The 23,438-nt window shown below is 57.8% G+C and overlaps 1 protein-coding gene across 1 annotated transcript in view; it reads right to left on the reverse strand.

The window, feature by feature from the left end:
• Nucleotides 1–18,359: 18,359 nt before the first annotated feature.
• NPEPPS (aminopeptidase puromycin sensitive) overlaps nt 18,360–23,438 on the reverse strand; it is a 42,421-nt gene continuing 37,342 nt past the window's right edge. The window contains exons 18-23 of the mRNA XM_054398809.1: nt 23,092–23,234; nt 22,205–22,261; nt 21,663–21,770; nt 20,578–20,733; nt 20,414–20,461; nt 18,360–18,631 (exon numbers count right to left, since the gene is read on the reverse strand). Of these exons, the coding sequence (XP_054254784.1) occupies nt 18,473–18,631; nt 20,414–20,461; nt 20,578–20,733; nt 21,663–21,770; nt 22,205–22,261; nt 23,092–23,234 (671 nt within the window). The 3' untranslated portion in view covers nt 18,360–18,472. The remainder of the gene's footprint in view (nt 18,632–20,413; nt 20,462–20,577; nt 20,734–21,662; nt 21,771–22,204; nt 22,262–23,091; nt 23,235–23,438) is intronic.

Genomic DNA, 23,438 nt, shown 5'->3' on the forward strand with positions numbered 1-23,438 from the left:
AGGAGGAGAGAGGAGGAGAGAGGAGGAGAGAGGAGGAGAGAGGAGGAGAGAGGAGGAGAGAGGAGGAGAGAGGAGGAGAGAGGAGGAGAGAGGAGGAGAGAGGAGGAGAGGAGGAGAGAGGAGGAGAGAGGAGGAGAGAGGAGGAGAGAGGAGGAGAGAGGAGGAGAGACTCAAGTTGTCCCAGGGGAGGTTTAGTTTGGACTTGAGGAACAATTTCTTCCCCAAAGGGTTGTCCAGGCCTGGCCCAAGCTGCTCAGGGCAGTTGTGAGCCCTCAGCCCTGGAGGGGTCTCAAAGCCCTCAAGCTGTGGTGCTGAGGGCCATGGTTTGGAGGTGCCCTGGGGCAGTGCTGGGTTAAGGGCTGGACTCAATGACCTTAAAGGTCTTTTCCAACCCAACTGATTCTGTTATTCCATTCTGTGAAGGCTTCCCCAGCACAGCAAGGAACCTCTGGTCACACAGCTGGACCTTCAGCTCTTCCCAGCACCCCTCACCCCCCGAGACTGAAAGCTGCACCTCACCAAAGGTGACCTGGATTTGTGCTCTGTAAGCAGGTCAGGCCTTTCAGGCAGCAGCCTCCTCTGCTTGCTGCCCATGGTTTGGCCAGCACAGAGACATCCCCTGGACAAGGGATTCAAAAAACAAAGCTAAGAGAGGTGTGAGAAGGGAAAAGGCTGGAGGAGGAAAGGAGATCCTGGGAGAGGGAGGAGGAGGAGGAGGAGGAGGAGGAGGAGGAGGAGGAGGAGGAGGAGGAGATGGGAGGAGGAGGAGGAGGAGGAGGGGAGGAGAGGAGATCCTGGGAGGGGGAGGAGGAGGAGGGGGGAGGAGAGGAGATCCTGGGAGGGGGAGGAGGAGGAGGAGGAGAGGGAGGAGAGGAGATCCTGGGAGGGGGAGGAGGAGGAGGAGGAGAGGAGAGGAGAGGAGATCCTGGGAGGGGGAGGAGGAGGAGGAGGAGGAGAGGAGAGGAGATCCTGGGAGGGGGAGGAGGAGGAGGAGAGGAGAGGAGAGGAGATCCTGGGAGGGGGAGGAGGAGGAGGAGGAGAGGAGAGGAGAGGAGAGGAGATCCTGGGAGGGGGAGGAGGAGGAGGAGGAGAGGAGAGGAGAGGAGAGGAGATCCTGGGAGGGGGAGGAGGAGGAGAGGAGGAGAGGAGAGGAGAGGAGATCCTGGGAGGGGGAGGAGGAGGAGAGGAGAGGAGAGGAGATCCTGGGAGGGGGAGGAGGAGGAGAGGAGGAGGAGAGGAGGAGCAGAGGAGGAGCAGAGGAGGAGCAGAGGAGGAGCAGAGGAGGAGCAGAGGTGGAGCAGAGGTGGAGCAGAGGTGGAGCAGAGGTGGAGCAGAGGTGGAGCAGAGGTGGAGCAGAGGAGGAGCAGAGGTGGAGCAGAGGTGGAGCAGAGGAGGAGCAGAGGAGGAGCAGAGGAGGAGCAGAGGAGGAGCAGAGGAGGAGCAGAGGAGGAGCAGAGGAGGAGCAGAGGAGGAGCAGAGGAGGAGCAGAGGAGGAGCAGAGGAGGAGCAGAGGAGGCTGGGGCCAGCACTGCGACCAAGGCGAGCTGAAGGTTTGAAGCGATCCTGGCTGAGAGCTGGGCTGGAAGCAGACTCACAATGTCCTGGCAGATGTAGCCAATGGCCTCCAAGGTGGACTCTTTCATGTGCTCTGTGCTGTGCTGGTTGGTGACGTTGGTGACCAGCTGGGGGATGAGCTCTGGCCACTGGTTCATGGGGATCTCGGCGCAGGCGATGCCAGCCACGCACTGGGAGGCCGAGCTGGGCCTGTAGGTTTCTGTCCCCAGGGTCTGCAGAACCTGCAGGGGAAAGCAGCAGAGATGCTTTGGGGTCAGCCAGCAGGGCAAGGGCTCTTGCCACCGCAGGTATGGAAGCACAGGATGGATTCCTCTTTCCCAGCAAGAGCGGTCAGGGATTGGGATGCGTTGCCCAGGGAGGCGGTGGAGTGACCAACCCTGGGTGTGGCTTTAAAGGTGGTTTGGATGTGGTGCTTGGGGGTGAGCCTTGTAGAGCAGGGCTCTGGGTTGGGCTTGGTGCCCCTGAGGCTCTTCTCCAAGCTGAATGTTTCTGTGATCCTCTGGTTTGGGTGGGAAGCTTTAAAGCTGCCCCAGGCCAATGCCCCTGCAGGCGGCAGGGACAGCCCCAAGTCGAGCCCCAAACAGCCTGACCTGGGCTGGTGCCAGGGAGGGGACAGCCAGAGCCTCCCTGGGCAAGCTGTGCCAGCTTCTGCCCACCCTCACTGTCGGGAGTTTCCTCCTCATTTCCCACAGCAGGGAGGTTGGAGTAGATGATCTGTAAGGACCCTTCCAACCTGAGCCTCTCCACCACCCTGTGAGTGCTGCAGCTGTTCCACAGCACAGGGAACAGCAGCTGGTTTGGGGGATCCACCTCCACTCAGCTCCTGCAGCCACAGCAGAGAGCTCAGAGGCTGCTTGGGAACCCAACAGCAGCAGCCTCAACCTGCTTGCTGCCCATGGTTTGGCCAGCACAGAGACATCCCCTGGATGAGGGATTCAAAAAACAAAGAAGCTAAGAGAGGTGTGAGAAGGGAAAAGGCTGGAGGAGGAGAGGAGATCCTGGGAGGGAGAGGAGGAGGAGGAGGAGGAGAGGAGACCCTGGGAGGGGGAGGAGGAGGAGGAGGAGGAGAGGAGACCCTGGGAGAGGGAGGAGGAGGAGGAGGAGGAGAGGAGACCCTGGGAGGGGGAGGAGGAGGAGGAGGAGGAGAGGAGACCCTGGGAGGGGCAGGGGGAGGAGGAGGAGGAGAGGAGACCCTGGGAGGGGCAGGGGCAGGAGGAGGAGGAGAGGAGACCCTGGGAGGGGCAGGGGCAGGAGGAGGAGAGAGGAGACCCTGGGAGGGGCAGGGGCAGGAGGAGGAGGAGAGGAGACCCTGGGAGGGGCAGGAGGAGGAGGAGGAGGAGAGGAGACCCTGGGAGGGGGAGGAGGAGGAGGAGGAGGAGAGGAGACCCTGGGAGGGGGAGGAGGAGGAGGAGGAGGAGAGGAGACCCTGGGAGGGGGAGGAGGAGGAGGAGGAGGAGAGGAGACCCTGGGAGGGGGAGGAGGAGGAGGAGGAGGAGAGGAGACCCTGGGAGGGGGAGGAGGAGGAGGAGGAGGAGAGGAGACCCTGGGAGGGGCAGGGGGAGGAGGAGGAGGAGAGGAGACCCTGGGAGGGGCAGGGGGAGGAGGAGGAGGAGGAGACCCTGGGAGGGGCAGGGGGAGGAGGAGGAGGGAGGAGACCCTGGGAGGGGCAGGGGGAGGAGGAGGAGGAGAGGAGGACCCTGGGAGGGGCAGGGGGAGGAGGAGGAGGAGGAGAGGAGACCCTGGGAGGGGCAGGGGGAGGAGGAGGAGGAGAGGAGACCTGGGAGGGGCAGGGGGAGGAGGAGGAGGAGAGGAGACCCTGGGAGGGGCAGGGGGAGGAGGAGGAGGAGAGGAGACCCTGGGAGGGGCAGGGGGAGGAGGAGGAGGAGGAGACCCTGGGAGGGGGAGGAGGAGGAGGAGGAGAGGAGACCCTGGGAGGGGAGGGGGAGGAGAAGGAGGAGAGGAGACCCTGGGAGGGGGAGGAGGAGGGAGGAGGAGAGGAGACCCTGGGAGGGGAGGAGGAGGAGGAGGAGAGGAGACCCTGGGAGGGGCAGGAGGAGGAGGAGGAGAGGAGACCCTGGCAGGGGCAGGAGGAGGAGGAGGAGAGGAGACCCTGGGAGGGGCAGGGGCAGGAGGAGGAGAGGAGACCCTGGGAGGGGGAGGAGGAGGAGGAGGAGAGGAGACCCTGGGAGGGGCAGGAGGAGGAGGAGAGGAGACCCTGGGAGGGGGAGGAGGAGGAGGAGGAGAGGAGACCCTGGGAGGGGGAGGAGGAGGGAGAAGGAGGAGAGGAGACCCTGGGAGGGGGAGGAGGAGGAGGAGGAGGAGAGGAGACCCTGGGAGGAGGAGGAGGAGGAGAGGAGACCCTGGGAGGAGGAGGAGGAGGAGAGGAGACCCTGGGAGGAGGAGGAGGAGGAGGAAGAGACGGAGAGGAGGAGGAGGAGGAGGAAGAGACGGAGAGGAGGAGGAGGAGGAGAGGAGACCCTGGGAGGGGCAGGAGGAGGAGGAGGAGACCCTGGGAGGAGGAGGAGGAGGAGAGATGGGTGTGTTTCCCACCCGACCCCCTTCTGATTCTTTTCAACCCCAGCACCTGCAGACCCCTCACCCAGCACCCCGGGGCAGGGACGGTGCTGCTGCTTGGATCCCCCGAGGGGGCAGCAGCAGCCAACAGACTCCTGAGGTGGCAAAGGGCTGGGCAGGAGGCTCCAGGGGGAGGAGGGAGGAGAGAGGTGGGGAAGCTGAGGAGCCAGCAAGGGTGAGCACACTCACATAGTTCTTGACCTCCCTGCGGGCGTTGGCGTCGATGGCCAGCCACCTCTGCTGGTACTGGGCCTTGATGTCAGGGTCCTTGGAGGTCAGGGAGTTCTTGATCTGCAGGCCGGCTGCCACCCGAGCCACTTGGCTGTTGCCAGGGTTTGCCAGAACTCTGGACAGCTCCACCAGGAAGGTTGGCTGCCGGGAGAAGGGAAGAGGCTCAGCACCCCAGCGGCCACCAAGCCGGCAGAAGCACCTCCCACCAGCCCAGCCCCCCCCATGGACCCCCCGAGCCCTGCAGGCACCCCATGGACCCCCCCCGAGCCCTGCAGGCACCCCATGGACCCCCCCCGAGCCCTGCAGGCACCCCATGGACCCCCCCAAAGCACTGCAGGCACCCCATGGACCCCCCCCGAGCCCTGCAGGCACCCCATGGACCCCCCCAAAGCACTGCAGGCACCCCATGGACCCCCCGAGCCCTGCAGGCACCCCATGGACCCCCCCAGAGCACTGCAGGCACCCCATGGACCCCCCCAGAGCACTGCAGGCACCCCATGGACCCCCCACGAGCCCTGCAGGCACCCCACGGACCCCCCCAAAGCACTGCAGGCACCCCATGGACCCCCCGAGCCCTGCAGGCACCCCATGGACCCCCCCGAGCCCTGCAGGCACCCCATGGACCCCCCCAGAGCACTGCAGGTACCCCATGGACCCCCCCAGAGCCCTGCAGGTACCCCATGGACCCCCCAAAGCCCTGCAGGCACCCCATGGACCCCCCCAAAGCCCTGCAGGCACCCCATGGACCCCCCAAAGCACTGCAGGCACCCCATGGACCCCCAGAGTCCTGCAGGCACCCCATGGACCCCCCCGAGCCCTGCAGGCACCCCATGGACCCCCCCGAGCCCTGCAGGCACCCCATGGACCCCCCCAAAGCCCTGCAGGCACCCCATGGACCCCCAAAGCCCTGCAGGCACCCCATGGACCCCCCCGAGCCCTGCAGGCACCCCATGGACCCCCAAAGCACTGCAGGCAGCCCATGGACCCCCCAGCACCACAGCTCCCTGAAGGTCCTGCACCCACCCCAGCACCAACCCCCTCCAGTGACCCAGCACCAGCACCCTAGGGCTCCAGGAAGATCCTGCACCCACCCCAGCACCAATCCAGCCCAACCACCTCCAGTCACCCAGCACCACCACCCCAGGACTCCTTGAAGGTCCTGCACCCACCCCAGCAACACAAATCAGGGAAGATCCTGCACCCACCCCAGCACCAATCCAGCCCAACCCCCTCCAGTCACCCAGCACCAGCACCCTAGGGCTCCCTAAAGATCCTGCACCCACCCCAGCACCAATCCAGCCCAACCACCTCCAGTCACCCAGCACCCCAGGCCTCCCTGCAGGTCCTTCTCCCCCAGGATGCCAGCACCCAGGCTGCCCAGCTCTGTCCCCAGATCAGGGTCATGAAGCTCCTCAGGAGCACCCTGTCAGGTGCCAGGTCAGATGGCAGAGTCTTGGCAGGGGTTTGGCTTTAGCTTCCCTGCTCCTGCCTGCTCTGAGCACCCCTCGCAGGGAGCCAGCCCCCTCCTGATGGCCTCACTGCAAAGGGAGCATCCAAAGCACAGCCCCGGAGCTGGGAGGAGCTGCAAGGAGCTCCTCCTTTGGTGGGGGACAGAAGTCCCTCCCTGCAGCCAAAGGCACCAAGCAGGCAACCACAGAAGGGGGCTGGGTGGAAAACAAAACTTCTGAGAGCAGGGAGTGCAGCCCTGAACCCAGCAGTGCCCCAGGGCAGCACCAACCCAGGGCGCTCAGCACCACATCTCCAGGGCTTTGAGAGCCCCTCCAGCAATGGGGACTCCACCCCTGCCCTGGGGGGACTGGGCCAGGGCTTGACAGCCTTCAAGGGGAAGAGATTGTTCCTCATGGCCAACCTAAACCTCTCCTGGTGCAGCTTGAGGCCACTTCCTCTCCTTCCATCACTTGTTCCCAACCTAAACCTCCCCTGGTGCAGCTTGAGGCCACTTCCTCTCCTTCCATCACTTGTTCCCAACCTAAACCTCTCCTGGTGCAGCTTGAGGCCACTTCCTCTCCTTCCATCACTTGTTCCCAACCTAAACCTCTCCTGGTGCAGCTTGAGGCCACTTCCTCTCCTTCCATCACTTGTTCCCAACCTAAACCTCTCCTGGTGCAGCTTGAGGCCACTTCCTCTCCTTCCATCACTTGTTCTTTGGGAAAAGAGCCCAAGCTCCACCTGCTCCAACCTCCTTCCAGGGAGGTGCAGAGAGCAATGAGGTCTCCCTCAGCCTCCTCTTCTCCAGACCAACCAACCCCCAGCTCCCTCAGCTGCTCCTCCCCAGCTCTGTTCTCCAGACCCTTCTCTGCTGCTCCAACCACTGTGGTTCTGAGCCAGCTTAAACCCTCAGCAACCCCCCAGAGAACCTCCTCCTCCTGCCCTAGACCCTCCCTCACTGCTGCCCACAGGAAGATGAACCTCCACAAAGAGGTGGATGGAGTCAGCTAACATCTGCCCCACACCAAACCCACCCCCAGATGAAATCCCAACAGAACCTCCTCACCAAACCCATTCCCAAATGAAATCCCAACAGAACCTCCTCACCAAACCCACTCCCAGATGAAATCCCAACCAAACCTCCTCACCAAACCCATTCCCAGATGAAATCCCAACAGAACCTCCTCACCAAACCCACTCCCAGATGGAATCCCAACAGGACCTCCTCACCAAACCCATTCCCAAATGAAATCCCAACCAAACCTCACACCAAACCCACTCCCAGATGGAATCCCAACAGGACCTCCTCACCAAACCCATTCCCAAATGAAATCCCAACCAAACCTCACACCAAACCCACTCCCAAATGAAATCCCAACAGAACCTCCTCACCAAACCCATTCCCAAATGAAATCCCAACCAAACCTCACACCAAACCCACCCCCAGATGAAATCCCAACCAAACCTCACACCAAACCCACTCCCAAATGAAATCCCAACCAAACCTCCTCACCAAACCCACTCCCAAATGAAATCCCAACCAAACCTCCTCACCAAACCCACTCCCAGATGAAATCCCAACAGAACCTCCTCACCAAACCCATTCCCAAATGAAATCCCAACCAAACCTCACACCAAACCCACTCCCAAATGAAATCCCAACAGAACCTCCTCACCAAACCCATTCCCAAATGAAATCCCAACCAAACCTCACACCAAACCCACCCCCAGATGAAATCCCAACCAAACCTCACACCAAACCCACTCCCAAATGAAATCCCAACCAAACCTCCTCACCAAACCCACCCCCAGATGAAATCCCAACCAAACCTCACACCAAACCCACTCCCAAATGAAATCCCAACCAAACCTCCACACCAAACCCACTCCCAAATGAAATCCCAACCAAACCTCCACACCAAACCCATTCCCAGATGAAATCCCAACAGGACCTCCTCACTAAACCCACTCCCAAATGAAATCCCAACCAAACTTCCTCACTAAACCCACTCCCAAATGAAATCCCAACCAAACTTCCTCACCAAACCCACTCCCAGATGAAATCCCAACAGAACCTCCACACCAAACCCATTCCCAGATGAAATCCCAACAAAACCTCACACCAAACCCACTCCCAGATGAAATCCCAACAGAACCTCCTCACCAAACCCACTCCCAGATGAAATCCACATTTAATTGAGCAAGGAAATGTTCAGATGAAGTTCAGACCCCAAATTAAAAGCCTTGCTGCCACCTTTGAGAAGCAAACTGCACTCAGATCCCAAGGTGAAGAAGCTTCCTTGGGTTTCTCACTCATAAATTAGCAAAACAACAACAAAAAAAAAAAACCACCAAACCAACCAAGAAAAGAAAACTCCAAAATTATCTTTTCCTGGAGCTTGAAGCCTAATTCCAGCTAAAAATGAGCAGTGTTTAGAGAAAGCCTTCAAGGCTCAAAAAGCAGATGCAGATGTGGACCACCTCAGCTCTCACACCTACAGAGGTGTCCATGAAAAACTGCACAAAAGGATCCAAATGAGCTGTGGGGAGGAGGAGCAGGAGGAGAGGAGGAAGAGCAATCTGCAGCTGCAGCCTCAGCAACCAACTGGAAGATCACTTCCAGCTCTGGGTGCAGAGCCTCTCACTCAACCCTGCACCTCCAAACCCTCTTCCCCACATCTCCAACTCCCCTACCCTGCCATGGGCACAGCCCCAAGCTCCACATCCTCATCCTCCTTTCACAGCCAAGCCTTTAACCACCCTCACAACCTACACTGAGCTCCTCCACCCCAAGGTTGGACCATTGCATGTCCCCAGCTCACACCAAGGCACCAATTTTTCACCCCAGCACAAGTTCTGCTTCCTCTGCTCACTGCCTTGGCCTGGCTCTCACAAGGTAGGGAGCAGAAACCTGTCCCTGCTAATGGCAAGGAGCTGGAATTGGGTCTTTAGGGTCCTTTTAGGTTCCATCTAGCTGAATCTTTGGGTTCCATCTAGCTGAATCTTTAGGATCCTTTTAGGTTCCATTTAGCTGAATCTTTGGGGTGCCTTTTAGGTTCCATCTAGCTGAATCTTTGGGGTGCCTTTGGGTTCCATCTAGCTGAATCTTTGGGGTTCCTTTGGGTTCCATCTAGCTGAATCTTTGGGGTGCCTTTGGGTTCCATCTAGCTGAATCTTTGGGGTTCCTTTGGGTTCCATTTAGCTGAATCTTTGGGGTTCCTTTGGGTTCCATCTAGCTGAATCTTTGGGGTTCCTTTGGGTTCCATTTAGCTGAATCTTTGGGGTTCCTTTGGGTTCCATCTAGCTGAATCTTTGGGGTTCCTTTGGGTTCCATTTAGCTGAATCTTTGGGGTTCCTTTGGGTTCCATCTAGCTGAATCTTTGGGGTGCCTTTGGGTTCCATCTAGCTGAATCTTTAGGGTGCCTTTGGGTTCCAATTAGCTGAATCTTTAGGATTCCTTTAGGTTCCAATTAGCTGAACCTTTAGGGCCCTTTCCAACCCAAAGCATTTTGTGACTTTACAATAAACTACACCAAAAAACTCAGGGCATCCCTCAAGCTCTTCAGAGGGGCTGAGCCCCAAGAGCATGAGCAGCTCACCCCAAAATCCTTCACCTAACACAGCCCAGGAAGCTTTAACCTAAGTGGGAGGCATCTGAAGACTTAAATTAAGAAAATTTGGCCTCAAAACCGAAACTCAGCATAAAGCCCACCTGAGTTCTGACTGCAGGGCACATCTCCCCACCTTCAAATGGAGCAACAGAAAGACAACCACTGTGCCCTTCCCAGTGTTAACTGCAGGATGCCAGCCTGGACTGTGATGCTGCTGTGTCTGGGTGACACCAGGAACCACCAGCACCTCCGTGACCACCCCTAGGAGAGCCCCAACCCTCCCCGCTTCCCCCTGGAAGCTGCTGCTGCACCACACCTTGACTAAGCAAAAACTCAACTCCGTGAATTCCACCTTCCCCCAGCAGCTGATGGCAGAGATGCAATATTTGGGTTCCTTTTCCTCCTTTCTCGCTCGGCCTTTTAAAAAGCTTTTTCGTCTTTTTGCTTGGTTTTAAAGGTCACAGAGGGGATCGCTTCGGTCCTTGCTCTTCCGGTGGACACCAGACCCCCCCTAACCCCCACCGGGGTCCCCCCTCTCGGCTAGGGGTGAAGCCACAACCTCCAGACCCCCTCCAGACCCCTCTTGACCTCCCCAGATCCCTTTTCCCCGGGCCACCGCAGCTCCAGGGCCGCTCTGGGGCCTCCATCCCGCTCGGTACGGAGCCGAATAACTCGATGCCGGTGTAGAAGGGAGGGAACGGGAGTGGTTTGGGGGGCCAGGAGGGCTGGGAAGCCGACGGCGAAGGGCGGCGGGGCCGGGGCGGCGATGGCCGCTCCCGCACATGGCCCGCGGGCCGCTCCCGCAGCAGGCACCGCCCCTCCGCCCGGCGCCGCCTTCCTATTGGTGGATAAGGAAGAAAGCCGCGCTGCTATTGGCTGAGTGCGGCAGCCGGGCGCGGGCAGGGTAGGCTGCGCTCCATGGCGGTTCGGCCTAGCCTGGCCGGGCGGGGCTGAGCTGGGGGAGGGGGGAGGGGGGGGGAGCGTCCGCTGCCGGTCCCGGTTCCCGCAACCCCCAATCCCGGTTCTAAGTGCCCGATCTGTCCCCGCAGGCTCACCAGGTTCTCGATCGCTGCCTGCTCCAGGAACTTCTGCGCCGCCTCAAGCTCAGAGCGGTCTGCGGGGAGGGGAGGGGGTGGGGAACCGGGGAAGGAAGCGGGGGGGGGAAACCGGCGTCAGTCAGCGGGTGCGCGGGGCCCAACCGCCCAGCCCTCAGCCATCGCTAACGGACACCGCGGCCCAGCCACACACAGCCCGGTTCCTACCTCCCGGCCTTGCCACCCCGCGGGCCTTTCCCTGCCGGCACCACCGCCCACGCCCTCCCGGAGCCGGGGCCGCCGCCTCGGCCTCCCCAGGGGTGCCCCGCCCGGCCCCGCTGGGCCTACTCGCCGCTTTCCCTCCCCCAGGCCGGCCACAGCACCGCCGCCCGCGCCCTACCCGGCGAGACCGTCTTCTCCAGGATAGTGATGAGCTCCATGGCGGCAGCGTGGCGGCTCCGGCGCCGGCGGGAGAGGAGAAGGGGGGGGTAAGGGGAAGGGGAGGGGAGGGGGGGGGGGAAGGGAGGAAAGCGGGGCGGGCCGGAGCCGGAGGAGGGAAGGGAGAGGAAGGGAAGAAAGCCGGGGCCTGCCCCGCGGACGCGGCCGAGGGAGGGGTCCCGGGCGGAGGCCTGCGGCGGGCAGCGGCGGCTCCTGCTGCTGCGGACGGCGGAGGGAGAAAAGGGGCCGCGCGAGCGGGTCGGCGCGCGCGCGCACACCGAGCGGGGGCCGGCCGGCGGAGGGATACCAGCCGCGGCCCGCCGCCCCGCGATTGCCGCGCTGATTGGCCGACAGCTCCCGGCGGTGTGCGCTGCCATTGGCGGTGTCAAGCGGGGCGCGGCTATTGGCGGGTAACGGGGAGGAAGGGTAAGGGCGGAGCTTCCGGCGCCGAGCGCCGTGATTGGGCGGTGCCGGGAAGGGCGCCCCCGGCGGCTTTGGGGGAGGTGGCCACGTGGGGGCCGCGCCGCGGGCAGGCAAGGGCTGGCTGCGGGGCACCGGCGCCTGCGGCGGCTCCCAGCGCTGCACCGCCCTGGGCGGCCCCTTCTGCTTCCCGCCGCTTGCCCACTCACCCTCGGAACCGGCCCGGGGAGTAGGAGCCACGTGCTGGGTGCGATCGGGGACCGCAGCGCCGGGGAGGAGACTGGAGCCCCGGGAAGGAACCGGCCCCCTTGGCCCTTCCGAGAGTTAAACGCTGCACCGCATGAAGGCTCAGGGGTTGGGGGGGATATGGACGGGACAACGGCTGCCGCGGCCCCGGAGAGCTGCGCTGAGCCGGGCATCCCGCGGGAAGCGGTGTCGGTAACCGGGGATGAAGGCTGCAGGGCGGGGAGAGAGCCCTGGCCCCTGCACTGCCAGGGTTGTAGCTGAGTAACTGACGGGAGGAGCAATTCGGAATTCGGTCAGGCTGCGGTGTGAGGGTAAACACCGAGGCTCCGGGAAGAAGGGACAGTGACCGGGGGGAGCCACCCCTGCCCCTCACACCCTGCGGGCAGCGCTTGGAGCAGGCAGGGACGAGCCTGGCTCCGGGCAGAGGTGCGTTGGTTCCTGCAAGGAGGTTGGAGCTAGGTGGGGAGGAAGGAAATAACAGGACAAGAGGAAATGACCCCAGGTCAGGTTTGGGTTGGCCATGAGGAGCAATTTCTTCCCCCAAAGGATTGTCAAGGGCTGGCCCCATGCCTGGAGGGGTTTCAAAGCCATGGTTTGGTGGCAGTGCCAGTGTCTTCCAGCCAAAACCCATGCTGAGATCCTGCACCAGTTTGGTGTGCTGGAGCACTGCACCCTCAACAGCCTTAGTGGCTCCACTCAGTTCTGATGGGCAACATCACAGCTAGGTGGTGGTGGTGATGATGAGGAGGAGGCAACTCGTCACATGAACCCCACTTTAGCTGTTTCCTCATCCCCATAACTCTTGCTGGGCCTGTCCTGACCCTCTCCTGAGGGAGAAATTGTTCCTCATGAAGGAGAAGTTCTTCCTCATGTCCAACCTAAACCTCCCCTGATGGGACCTGAGGCTCTCTCCTCTCCTCCTCACCCCTTCCCAAGGCTCAGAAGTGCCCCAGCTCTCCAGTGACCAAACCAAAATCCCCCCAAAAACTCTGCTGTTAAGTGGCCAAATCCCAAGCTTTGCTTTGCTGAGGAATTAAAATCTCTCTTTTTATATATTTTTTTTTTGTTTGTTTCTCCATTTCCCTTTGCAGGCAGAAGAGACCAGGCCCAGCCAGTCTGCTGAGCCCATTCAGTTTGCTCACTGACCACAAGCTTTGTTGTTTTTGTCCCTCTCCTTCAACTGCTTGCATGTCATTTGCATTGTTTGAAGTGCAGCCCGGCTCACCTCAGCCTGCAGCTGCGGTGCTTTGCTGGTTTCATCCCCCCCCCTCCCCTCCCCCGGCAGCAGGGCCCTGCTGGCATCGCAGCTTTGCAGAGTTTTGACTTTGTCCATGTGCAAGAAGCAGAAGAGAAAGCAGCTTAGCTCCCCTGCCCCCAGAGATTGGTGGCTCTGCAGTGCTGACAGCAGGGGAAAAGCAGCAGCCAGGGGCACAGAGATGACTCAGGACAAATGGAATTCCTCTTTTCCAGCCTCCCCTCTGTTTCTGACTGTGGAGCAGCCACCTTAGCCCCAGGGTTACCCACCCCGGGGGGTTGCTGCTCAAGAGGGTTGCAGCTGCCACTAAGGAGAAGCCTCCCAGCCAGGGTGGATCCCTGCCCTGGCTCATCCTGGTTGGCAGCAGCAGCAAACGTTGGCACCATGCAATTCCCTCTTGGAGAGTCCTCAGCTTTTTGGGTGTTTAACAGGATTCTTTCCTTTCCCTTTCCTCTTTCCCTTCCCTCCCCCTTACCCCCTTTCCTTTCCACCTTTCCCTTTTTTCCCTTCCTTTCTTTCCCTTCCTTCCTCCTGTCCTCTCCCTTTTCCACTTCCCTTTTTCCTTTCCCCATTTGCCTTCCTTTCTCCTCTTCCCTTTCCCTTCCCCTTTCTCCTTTCCTTCTTTCCTTTCCTTTTCTCCTTTCCCTTCCAGCTTTAGCTGATGAGCCCCAAGGAAAAGCTGATGCTCACCCTGAGTTCTCCCTCACCTCGAGCTCTTCCCTCACCTCCTCGAGCTCTTCCCTCACCTCCTCGAGCTCTCCCCTCACCTCGAGCTCTCCCCTCACCTCCTCGAGCTCTCCCCTCACCTCCTCGAGCTCTTCCCTCACCTCCTCGAGCTCTCCCCTCACCTCCTCGAGCTCTCCCCTCACCTCCTCGAGCTCTCCCCTCACCTCCTCGAGCTCTCCCCTCACCTCCTCGAGCTCTTCCCTCACCTCCTCGAGCTCTCCCCTCACCTCCTCGAGCTCTTCCCTCACCTCCTCGAGCTCTCCCCTCACCTCCTCGAGCTCTTCCCTCACCTCCTCGAGCTCTCCCCTCACCTCCTCGAGCTCTCCCCTCACCTCCTCGAGCTCTCCCCTCACCTCCTCGAGCTCTCCCCTCACCTCCTCGAGCTCTTCCCTACCTCCTCGAGCTCTTCCCTCACCTCCTCGAGCTCTCCCCTCACCTCCTCGAGCTCTTCCCTCACCTCCTCGAGCTCTCCCCTCACCTCCTCGAGCTCTCCCCTCACCTCCTCGAGCTCTTCCCTCACCTCCTCGAGCTCTCCCCTCACCTCCTCGAGCTCTCCCCTCACCTCCTCGAGCTCTTCCCTCACCTCCTCGAGCTCTCCCCTCACCTCCTCGAGCTCTCCCCTCACCTCCTCGAGCTCTCCCCTCACCTCCTCGAGCTCTCCCCTCACCTCCTCGAGCTCTCTCCCCTCACCTCCTCGAGCTCTCCCCTCACCTCCTCGAGCTCTCCCCTCACCTCCTCGAGCTCTTCCCTCACCTCCTCGAGCTCTCCCGTCACCTCCTCGAGCTCTCCCGTCACCTCCTCGAGCTCTCTCCCCTCACCTCCTCGAGCTCTCCCGTCACCTCCTCGAGCTCTCCCGTCACCTCCTCGAGCTCTCCCCTCTCCTCCTCGAGCTCTCCCCTCTCCTCCTCGAGCTCTCCCCTCTCCTCCTCGAGCTCTCCCCTCTCCTCCTCGAGCTCTCCCCTCACCTTCAGCATCCCTCCTTCAAGCTTCAAAACACAGCAGCAAGCCCAGGAGGTGAACTTCACATTGACATTTTCATTACCTCCTTTGAAATCTGTTAGGTTGTTGTTGTTTTAAAGAATAGCACAAAAAAAAAAAAACCCACCAAAAAAAACAAACAACCCCAAAACCTGTTGGAGGGAAGCAATCTGCCAAGTCCTGATGACCCTTCTGAGATACAGTTAAAGCCACACCAAAGAATCCTGTTTAGAAAGGAATCAAATCAAATAAAAATTGGAATTCCAACCTTTTTGTGGGTGGTGGTATTAGAAGGTGTCTGGTTAGTGATGCCACACAGCTTAGACTTGATCACCATCATCATCATCATCACTGATTTAAGGCTTCTTTGATCACCATCCAGAGGGAGGAGGGAAAAAAAAAAACCCCAAAACCCTATGAGTGATGCTACAACCAGGAGGAGATGAAACCAGCTTGGATCTTTCTAGGTGAGGAATGGGTTTTGTCTTTGAGAAGAGCCCTGGCCTGAAGGGCTTGGAGTAGAAGAACCTTGGCCCTAAGGTCTTTGAGGAGAACCTTGGCCCCTAAGGTCTTTGAGGTGAACCTTGGCCCTAAGGTCTTTGAGGAGAACCTTGGCTCTAAGGTCTTTGAGGAGAACCTTGGCCCCTAAGGTCTTTGAGGAGAACCTTGGCCCCTAAGGTCTTTGAGGAGAACCTTGGCCCTAAGGTCTTTGAGGAGAACCTTGGCCTCTAAGGTCTTTGAGGAGAACCTTGGCCCTAAGGTCTTTGAGGAGAACCTTGGCCTCTAAGGTCTTTGAGGAGAACCTTGGCTCCTAAGGTCTTTGAGGTGAACCTTGGCCCTAAGGTCTTTGAGGAGAACCTTGGCCCCTAAGGTCTTTGAGGAGAACCTTGGCCCTGTTGTCTTTGAGGAGAACCTTGGCCCCTAAGGTTTTTGAGGAGAACCTTGGCCCTAAGGTCTTTGAGGAGAACCTTGGCCTCTAAGGTCTTTGAGGAGAACCTTGGCCTCTAAGGTCTTTGAGGAGAACCTTGGCCTCTAAGGTCTTTGAGGAGAACCTTGGCCTCTAAGGTCTTTGAGGAGAACCTTGGCCTCTAAGGTCTTTGAGGAGAACCTTGGCCCCTAAGGTCTTTGAGGAGAACCTTGGCCCCTAAGGTCTTTGAGGAGAACCTTTGTCTTGTTGAGTAGAACCTTGGCCCTGTTGCCTTTGAGTAGAAGAACCCCAAGAGCAGCCAGAAGAAGCAGCCCCAGGGTTGTTTTCTCCTCCTTTGCCTGCATTTGGAGGGTGAAATATAAGAAGAAAATGAAATCCTTGCCTGAACCTTTCCCTGGTCTCATGTGGCTGTGAGAGATGTTTCCTTCCAACTCCATTCTAAGGCCACCAGCAAGTGGAGCCATGGGAGGCCACCAGCAAATGGCACCAAGGGAGGCCACCAGAAAGTGGCACCAAGGAGAAGAACCAAAGACCACCAGAACATTTCTCTTTGATTTTACTTTTGTTTGTTTGCTGAGAGGTAACACAAAAGGGAGGGCAAAAGCCATCCTCGGGTTAGGGGGTGGTGACAGCAACACCTCCCCCCCCCCAGACCCCTCTTTGAGCTGAGGAGGAGGAGGAGGAGGAGGAGGAGGATGATGCACAAACCTCTCCACCTTGCCTTTCTCAGTCACCTGGCTCCCAAATTCCTGCCCCCAGGACACAAAATTCCACTGGACCTAGAAACCTCTGGGGCTCCTTAGTTTGATTTGGAGGAGGAGGAGGAGGAAGGGAAAGACTGAAGGTATGTAAAAAAAAAAACAAAACAAACCAAAACAAAACCAAAAAACAGACCAAGAAGAGGGTGAGGAAGAGGAGGGAAGAAGGAGTGGGGGTTAAATATTTGAAGCACTGACAAAGGCTGGAGGAAGTTTCACAGTTTTCTTATGCTCTACTTTATTACTATCATATTTACAGCTTGGGGTTGTCTCCTTTTTGGGGGTTATTTGGGGGATTTTGGGGGTTATTTGGGAGGGTTGGGGTTTTTTTTTGAGGTTATTTGGGACTTCTGGGGGTTACTTCCTTTTTTTGGGGGGGGTTATTGGGGGTTGTTTGGAGTTTTGGGGTGGTTTGGATTTTGGGGAGGTTAATTGGAGGTTTTTTTCGGTTATTTGTGGCTTTTGGGGAGTTATTCAGAGTTTTTTGGGGGTTGTTTGTGGCTTTTGGGGGGGTTAATTGTGTGGGTTTGGGGCTATTTGGAATTTTGGGGGGTATTTGGAGGTTTTTTAGGGTTATTTGGGGGTATTCGGAGGTTTTTGGGGGTTATTTGGAAGTTTTGGGGGGTTATTTGGAAGTTTTTTTGGGGTTATTTAGAAGTTTTTTGGGGTTATTTAGAAGTTTTGGGGGGTTATTTGGAATTTTGGGGTTTTTTGGGGGTTATTTTGGAGTTTTGGGGGGTTATTTTGGAGTTTTTGGGGGTTATTTTGGAATTTTGGGGGGCTATTTATGTTTTTTTCAAGTTACTTGTGGGTTTGGGGGGTGAGTTCTGGTTTCTATTCGTTTTTTGGGGGTTATTTGTGGGTTTTGGGGTTAATTAGGGTTTTTTGGGGGGGTTATTTGTATTTTGGGGGGTTATTTGGGTTCTTTGAAGGGTTATTTGGAGTTTTTGAGGGCTTATTTGGGTTCTTGAAGGCTTATTTGGGTTTTTTTTGAGGGCTTATTTGTGTTTTTGAGATCACTTGTGTGTTTCTGAGATAATTGGTGTCTTTTTTTCTCATGTTTGTTTTGTTTTGCTTTTCATCTGAATTGTTAAACAATCCACTTAAAATTCCCAATCTGGAGTGTGTGAGCAGGACCCAGTTAATTACATTCGTTGTCCAAAAAAAAAAAACTAAAACAAAAACAACCAAATCCCCCAACATTGGCTCAAGAAGAAAACAAAAACAACCAAAATGAAACCAAAAAAGAAGGGAGAAGAGAGGGAGAGGAAAGGGAGAAGAGCGGGAGAGGAAAGGGAGAAGAGAGGGAGAGGAAAGGGAGAAGAGAGGGAGAGGAAAGGGAGAAGAGAGGGAGAGGAAAGGGAGAAGAGAGGGAGAGGAAGGGGAGAAGAGAGGGAGAGGAAAGGGAGAAGAGAGGGGAGGAAGGAGAGAGGGAGAGGAAGGGGAGAAGAGAGGGAGAGGAAGGGGAGAAGAGAGGGAGAGGAGGGGGAGAGGAGAGGGAGAGGAGGGGAGAAGAGAGGGAGAGGAAGGGAGAAGAGAGGGAGAGGAGAGGGAGAAGAGAGGGAGAGGGAGGGAGGAGGAGGGAGAGGAGGGGAGAAGAGAGGGAGAGGAGGGAGAAGAGAGGGAGAGGAGGGAGAAGAGAGGAGAGGAGGGGAGAGAGAGGGAGAGGAGGGGGAGAAGACAAGGAGAGGAAGGGGAGAGGAGGGGGAGAGGAGGGTGAGAGGAGAGGGAGAGGAGAGGGAGAGGAGGGGGAGAGGAGAGGGAGAGCAGGGGAGAGCAGGGGGAGGGGAGGGGAGGGGGAGGGGAGAGGGAGGGGAGAGGAGAGGGAGGGGAGAGGAGGGGGAGGGGAGAGGAGGGGGAGGGGAGAGGAGGGGGAGGGGAGAGGAAGAAAGGAAGAAGAGAGGAAGAAGAAGGAAAAAGGAATAAGGAAAAAAGGAAGGAGAAAGGAAGAAGAGGAAAAAGAAGGAGGAGAAAGGAAGAAGGAAAAAGGGAAGGAGAAGGGAAGGAGAAGGGAAGGAGAAGGGAAGGAGAAGGGAAGGAGAAGGGAAGGAGAAGGGAAGGAGAAAAAAGGAAGAAGAAAAAGGAAGAAGAAGAAGAAGAAAAAGGAAGAAGAAAAAGGAAGAAGACAGGAAGAAGACGACTCCCAAATTCTTGGCATTTCTGCAATCCACTCCTTCTTTTCTCCTCCCCCTCTGACGGGCCCCCCAGCAGTGGTTGGTTTGGTTGGTTGGTGGCATGCAGAGAAGGCTTCACACCGGGGCCGGGGAGGGGTTGGGCTGGCGCTGCAGGAAGTATTGGTGGATGTTGTCTGCGTCCCGCTTGAGCCAGGCGGCGTTCAGCAGGATGTTCTCACAGCACTGCTGCACCGTGCGCTCGGCTGAGGGGGCAGGGTGGCTCTCAAAGAAGGCCTGCAGGGGGACAGCAAAGCAGCACCACGTCAAAACCTGCAGCCAGCGGTGCTGCCCGTGGCCCGAGGCGGGCACAGAACGGGTCGGGAGCGAGGGGAGCAGGAGGCGGCGAAGATCGGTAGGGGGTAAGGGGAAGTGGCCTGGAGGAGGACACGAGGAGGGTGTGGAGAGGAGCCAGAGGAGGTCATGAAGATGATCAGAGGAGGTCATGAAAATGATCAGAGGAGGTCATGAAGATGATCAGAGGGCTGGAGAAGCTCTCCTGTAGGGACAGGCTTGAGGCTGTTCAGCCCAGAGAAGAGAAGGTGCCAGGGAGAGCTTAGAGCAGCCTCCCAGTGCCTGATAAGGAGCTCCAGGAGAGCTGGGGAGGGGCTTGGGACAAGGGTCTGTGGTGATGGGGCAAGGGACAATGGCTTTGAGCTGGAGAGAGGAGATTGAGACCCTTCCTTGTTGTGAGGAGGAGAGGGGCAAGGAAGGGATGGGCAGCACCACGCTGGAGCCCCAGCCAAGGGCTCTGCAGAACCAGGGAGCTCCTCTCTAACCTCGGTGAACCCCCCCAGGCCATGCTCCCCACTTGCATGGAGGTGTTCAGCCTGCAGAAGAGAAGGCTCCAAAGGGACCTTACAGCTGCCTGCCAGTACCTGAAGAGATCCTCCAGGAAAGCTGCAGAGAGACTTTTCCTGAGGGTGTCTAGAGACAGGACCAAGGGGGAATGGTTTGAAGGTGAGGGAGAGCAGGAGCTGAGGAACGTGAGGCTGGTGGGACTCTGGCACAGGCTGCCCAGGGAGGTGGTGGTGCCCCCATCCCTGGAGGTTCTCAAGAAAAGCGTGGCCATGACACTTGGGGCCATGGTGGTGTTGGGTTGATGGTTGGACTGAATGATTCTGGAGGTCTTTTCCAACCCAAACTATTCCATGGTTCCATGCCCATCAACCCAACCATCAATATCATCTCCTTGAGCCACCAAATCCCCTAGGGTCCTCCAGCAACGCTTTTGTGATTCCTGCTCCTTGTCTGACCACAGCTCCTGCTGCCACCTCCTTGTCCCACCAGCTCTGAGAAGCTTACAGAGCTGCTGGCTGAGTCTCCCAGAGGTCTGGGTCCCAACAGCAAAAACTCCTCCACTTCTCTGCTAAAGCAGAGGTAGGATCAATCCAAACCCACCCAAAAGCTGCCTCCTCTCCTGCCTTGCTCCTGCTGGCAGGGCAGCACCAAAGCAGCAGCCCAGGGAGGGTATTTCTGGCTGAGTGGAAGGAGACACTGAGGGGAGCTGAAGGCCACTTTGCAGAAGCGTTTCTCTAGCTATCAGGTTTCCCTCCAAGCTGCATAATGACCTCTGAGCAACCAGCAGCACTCCAGAGCTGTGCTCAGGTCTCACATTTCTTCCTCCAGAACCAACAATATTGATCTCCAGGCCAGGAGCTGAAGAAGCTCCACTTCTGAGAGGGGATCTTATAAATATCTGAGGGGTGGGTGCCAAGGTGAAGGTGCCAAGGCTCTTTTTAGTGGTGCCCAGTGACAGCACAAGGGGCAAGGGGCACAAAGTGGAGCCCAGGAGGTTCCATCTAGACAGGAGGAGAAAGTTGTTTGGTGTGAGGGTGCTGGAGGCCTGGAGCAGGCTGCCCAGAGAGGTTGTGGAGTCTCCTTGTGTGGAGAGCTTCCAACCCCTGCTGAGCATGGTGCTGCTGGGCAAGCTGCTGTGGGTGCCCCCTTCCTTGGGATGATCTCCAGAGGTCCCTTCCCACCCCACCATTCCATGCTCCTTAAATCCCAGGTTCTTACCTTAACTTCTGCAGCCATTTTATCATTTGCAAACCCATCCACTGTTAGCTGAAAAGAAAAAAAGAAAAGAAAGAAACCAAAATGAAGCAAGGGTAAGAATTGGGCATTCCAGGCAGAAGGGTTTGGTTTGGGGGATGGTTGGCAGCTGGACTTTTCCCACCTACCTTTATTAGTCTGGATATCAAGAATCCACCTTGGTATCGGTTATAAAGTTCCTCCCAATTGTCCCTTACAAATTTCCAAGCAGCTTTCCTGCCCTGCTTGCTGCCTCCAGCTACTCCACCAATGACAGAGACAGTGTCCTGGGGACGTACCTCTTCCTGGGGAGGGGGAAAAGAGACACAAGTGCTGAGGACTCCTTCAAAGCCCCAACATTGCCTTGATGCATTCCTACACCAGACAGATTCACAGAATGGGTTGGGTGGGAAGGGAGCTTCAAGATCCTCCAGTTCCAACCCCCTGCCATGGGCAGGGACACCTCCCACCAGCACAGGTTGTTCAAGGCCTCATCCAGCCTGGCCTTGAACACCTCCAGGGAGGCAGAATCTTTCATGGTTAAGATGGTTCCTCCTCTTCATAGCATTCACAGCATCCCAAGCATGGTGAGGTTGGAAGGGACCTCTGGAGCTCAGCCAGTCCAACCCCACCCTGCTCCAGCAGGGCACCCACAGCAGCTTGCCCAGCAGCACAGTGCCCAGGGGGGGTTGGAAGCTCTCCACAACCTCTCTGGGCAGCCTGCTGCAGGCCTCCAGCACCCTCACACCAAACAACTTTCTCCTCATCCTCAGATGGAACCTCCTGGGCTCCACTTTGTGCCCCTTGGCCTGTCCCTGGGCACCACTGAGCAGAGTCTGGCCCCAGCCTCTTGCCCCCCCCAGCCTTTAGCTCTTGCTGAGCATTGCTCAGATCCCCTCTGGAGCTGCTCCTCTCCAGGCTCTCAGCCTCTGCTCCTCACAGAGCTGCTCCAGGCCCCTCAGCATCTCTGTAGCCTCCCCTGGACTCTCTCCGGCAGTTCCCTGTCCCTCTTGAACTGGGGGAGCCCAGAAGTGGCCCCAGCCCTCCAGCTGTGACCTCAGTAGGTCAGAGCAGACGGGAAGGAGACCCTCCCTCAACCTGCTGACCACACTTCTCGACGCACCCCCAGGATCCCATTGACCTTCCCGGCCCCAGGAGCAGCCTGCTGGCTGCTGGTGAAGCTCCCAGGGTGAGGAATGCTGGAATGATGGCAGCAGCTGCTGCAAGGACTTACTGAAAGTGCAAAGGTGAGAACTTTTTGGATCAGTTCTGGTTGGGAGATGGCGCCGAGGACTCGCTCGATCCTGTTCTTCTCCTCCTGCATGTCTGCCTGCTTGTGGAGCTTCAAAGGCCAAGGGAGCAAGGTTAGCACCTGGGATCCACCACCACCCCCTCACCCAGCACTGCTCAACCTCTCCCTAGGGCTGCTTGGCTTAGTCCCCAAGCCTAACACATGACAAATGGACCGTGGAGAGGAGGAATCGCCCTGCAGCCACCAGACCTCCTCAGGTGTCTGCTCCTCACCTGCTCTCCAGAGAAGGTCAAATAGGAGCTTGGCCTCCAAGCCATGAAAAATAATCTCCCCCCCTCTACAGTGAGATAGCAACACTCCACTAGGTGGCAATTTCAGACTGCTCTCCACTAAGGAACACCAGGATGGAGCCCCACCATCTGCAGAAGATGGGGTGGAGGCCGTGTGCAGGTGAAGTCCCTCTCAGAGGTGACTGAGGGTGGAATCTTCTTGTTGCATGTGGTGAGAAGAGATGATGGACTCACCTTCAGCATAGTGTCTAGAGTAGAGCTATCTCCATGCTTCAAGATAGTTACATAGACCTAAGAGAGAGCAGAAACAAAGCAGGGCCTTCAACACACCACCCTTCTGGAGATGCAACCATCAGCTTCTAGCTCTTTGGGTTGGATTTGAGATGAGTGACCACATCTAGAAGGTACCACCCCTGACCCCTTCCATCTTCTAAGGCTGGGTTTTAAAGGTGCCTCAACTCCTTTACCTCCTCAGGGTCATTTTGGTCATTCCAACCACAGCAGAAGAGCAGAACAAGAACCCTTTGTACCACACAGAACGGTAGGGGTTGGAAGGGAACCTCTGAAGATCATCTAATCCAACCCACCCCCCCTGCCAGAGCAGGACCACCAAAAGCAGATCACCCAGGAACACATCCAAGAGGGCCTTGGAAGTCTCCAGAGGAGGAGATTCCACCTTACAGACTTCACCCAGACCAACCACACTGAGACTGTGCTCTGCAGGGCCAAGCTGACACCTGCAGAGCTCTTCTCTGATCCCTGCCAGATCGAAACCTGGAGGACAGAGGTTGGTCGTGGATGGACATCAAGGAGAAGTCAGCTCAGGTTTAGCACTGCCCTTGAATAGCCTTCAAAAGCCCAAACCCAACAGACCCAGAGCAGGCTGTGGCAGGCAGCGTGGGCACAGCTGAGCTTAGCTAGGACCAAATCTTGGCCACAAGAGGTGGCTGAAGACGTCTCCACCACGCTCCCCAGGGTCACGTTCTCCATAACTGGGCTCTGTCCAAGCTCCCACTGCCTCTTGTCACACCAGTTGGGGTTTTACACACTGAGACTGGTTTCCAGTGGTGGGAACAGGGAAAGGGAGAAGGTTTTGGGGAGCAGAAGCTGCAGTAACCTACAGGACTCCTCAGGTCTGCTGACAGGATGTGCTTCCCCTCCACGTGGTCCTTAAACCGGCGCCTGGCTTCCTCTAACGTTGCCTTGTGCCCAGCCTTGCCTAGCTTGCCCAAGACCAGACCTCTCAGGAGGGCATCTAGATGGCCTAAATGAGTGATCAAGAGAAAAGACAATTAATTAGAGACACAATCCCAGCAGTGACAGGAAGAGTTCTTCCCTCTGGAGGGGTCGGGGCAGGAGCTGTGTCCTTCCGTGCTGCTTGAGGGTTATCAGGGAATGGGTTGGGAAGAGACCTTGAAGGTCATCAAGGGCAACCCTTAAGCCAGCACTGCCAGGGCACCACTAAGCC

The sequence above is a fragment of the Indicator indicator genome, unplaced genomic scaffold, assembly GCF_027791375.1.
Source record: "Indicator indicator isolate 239-I01 unplaced genomic scaffold, UM_Iind_1.1 iindUn_scaffold_121, whole genome shotgun sequence".
In the NCBI taxonomy this organism is placed as follows: Eukaryota; Metazoa; Chordata; class Aves; order Piciformes; family Indicatoridae; genus Indicator; species Indicator indicator.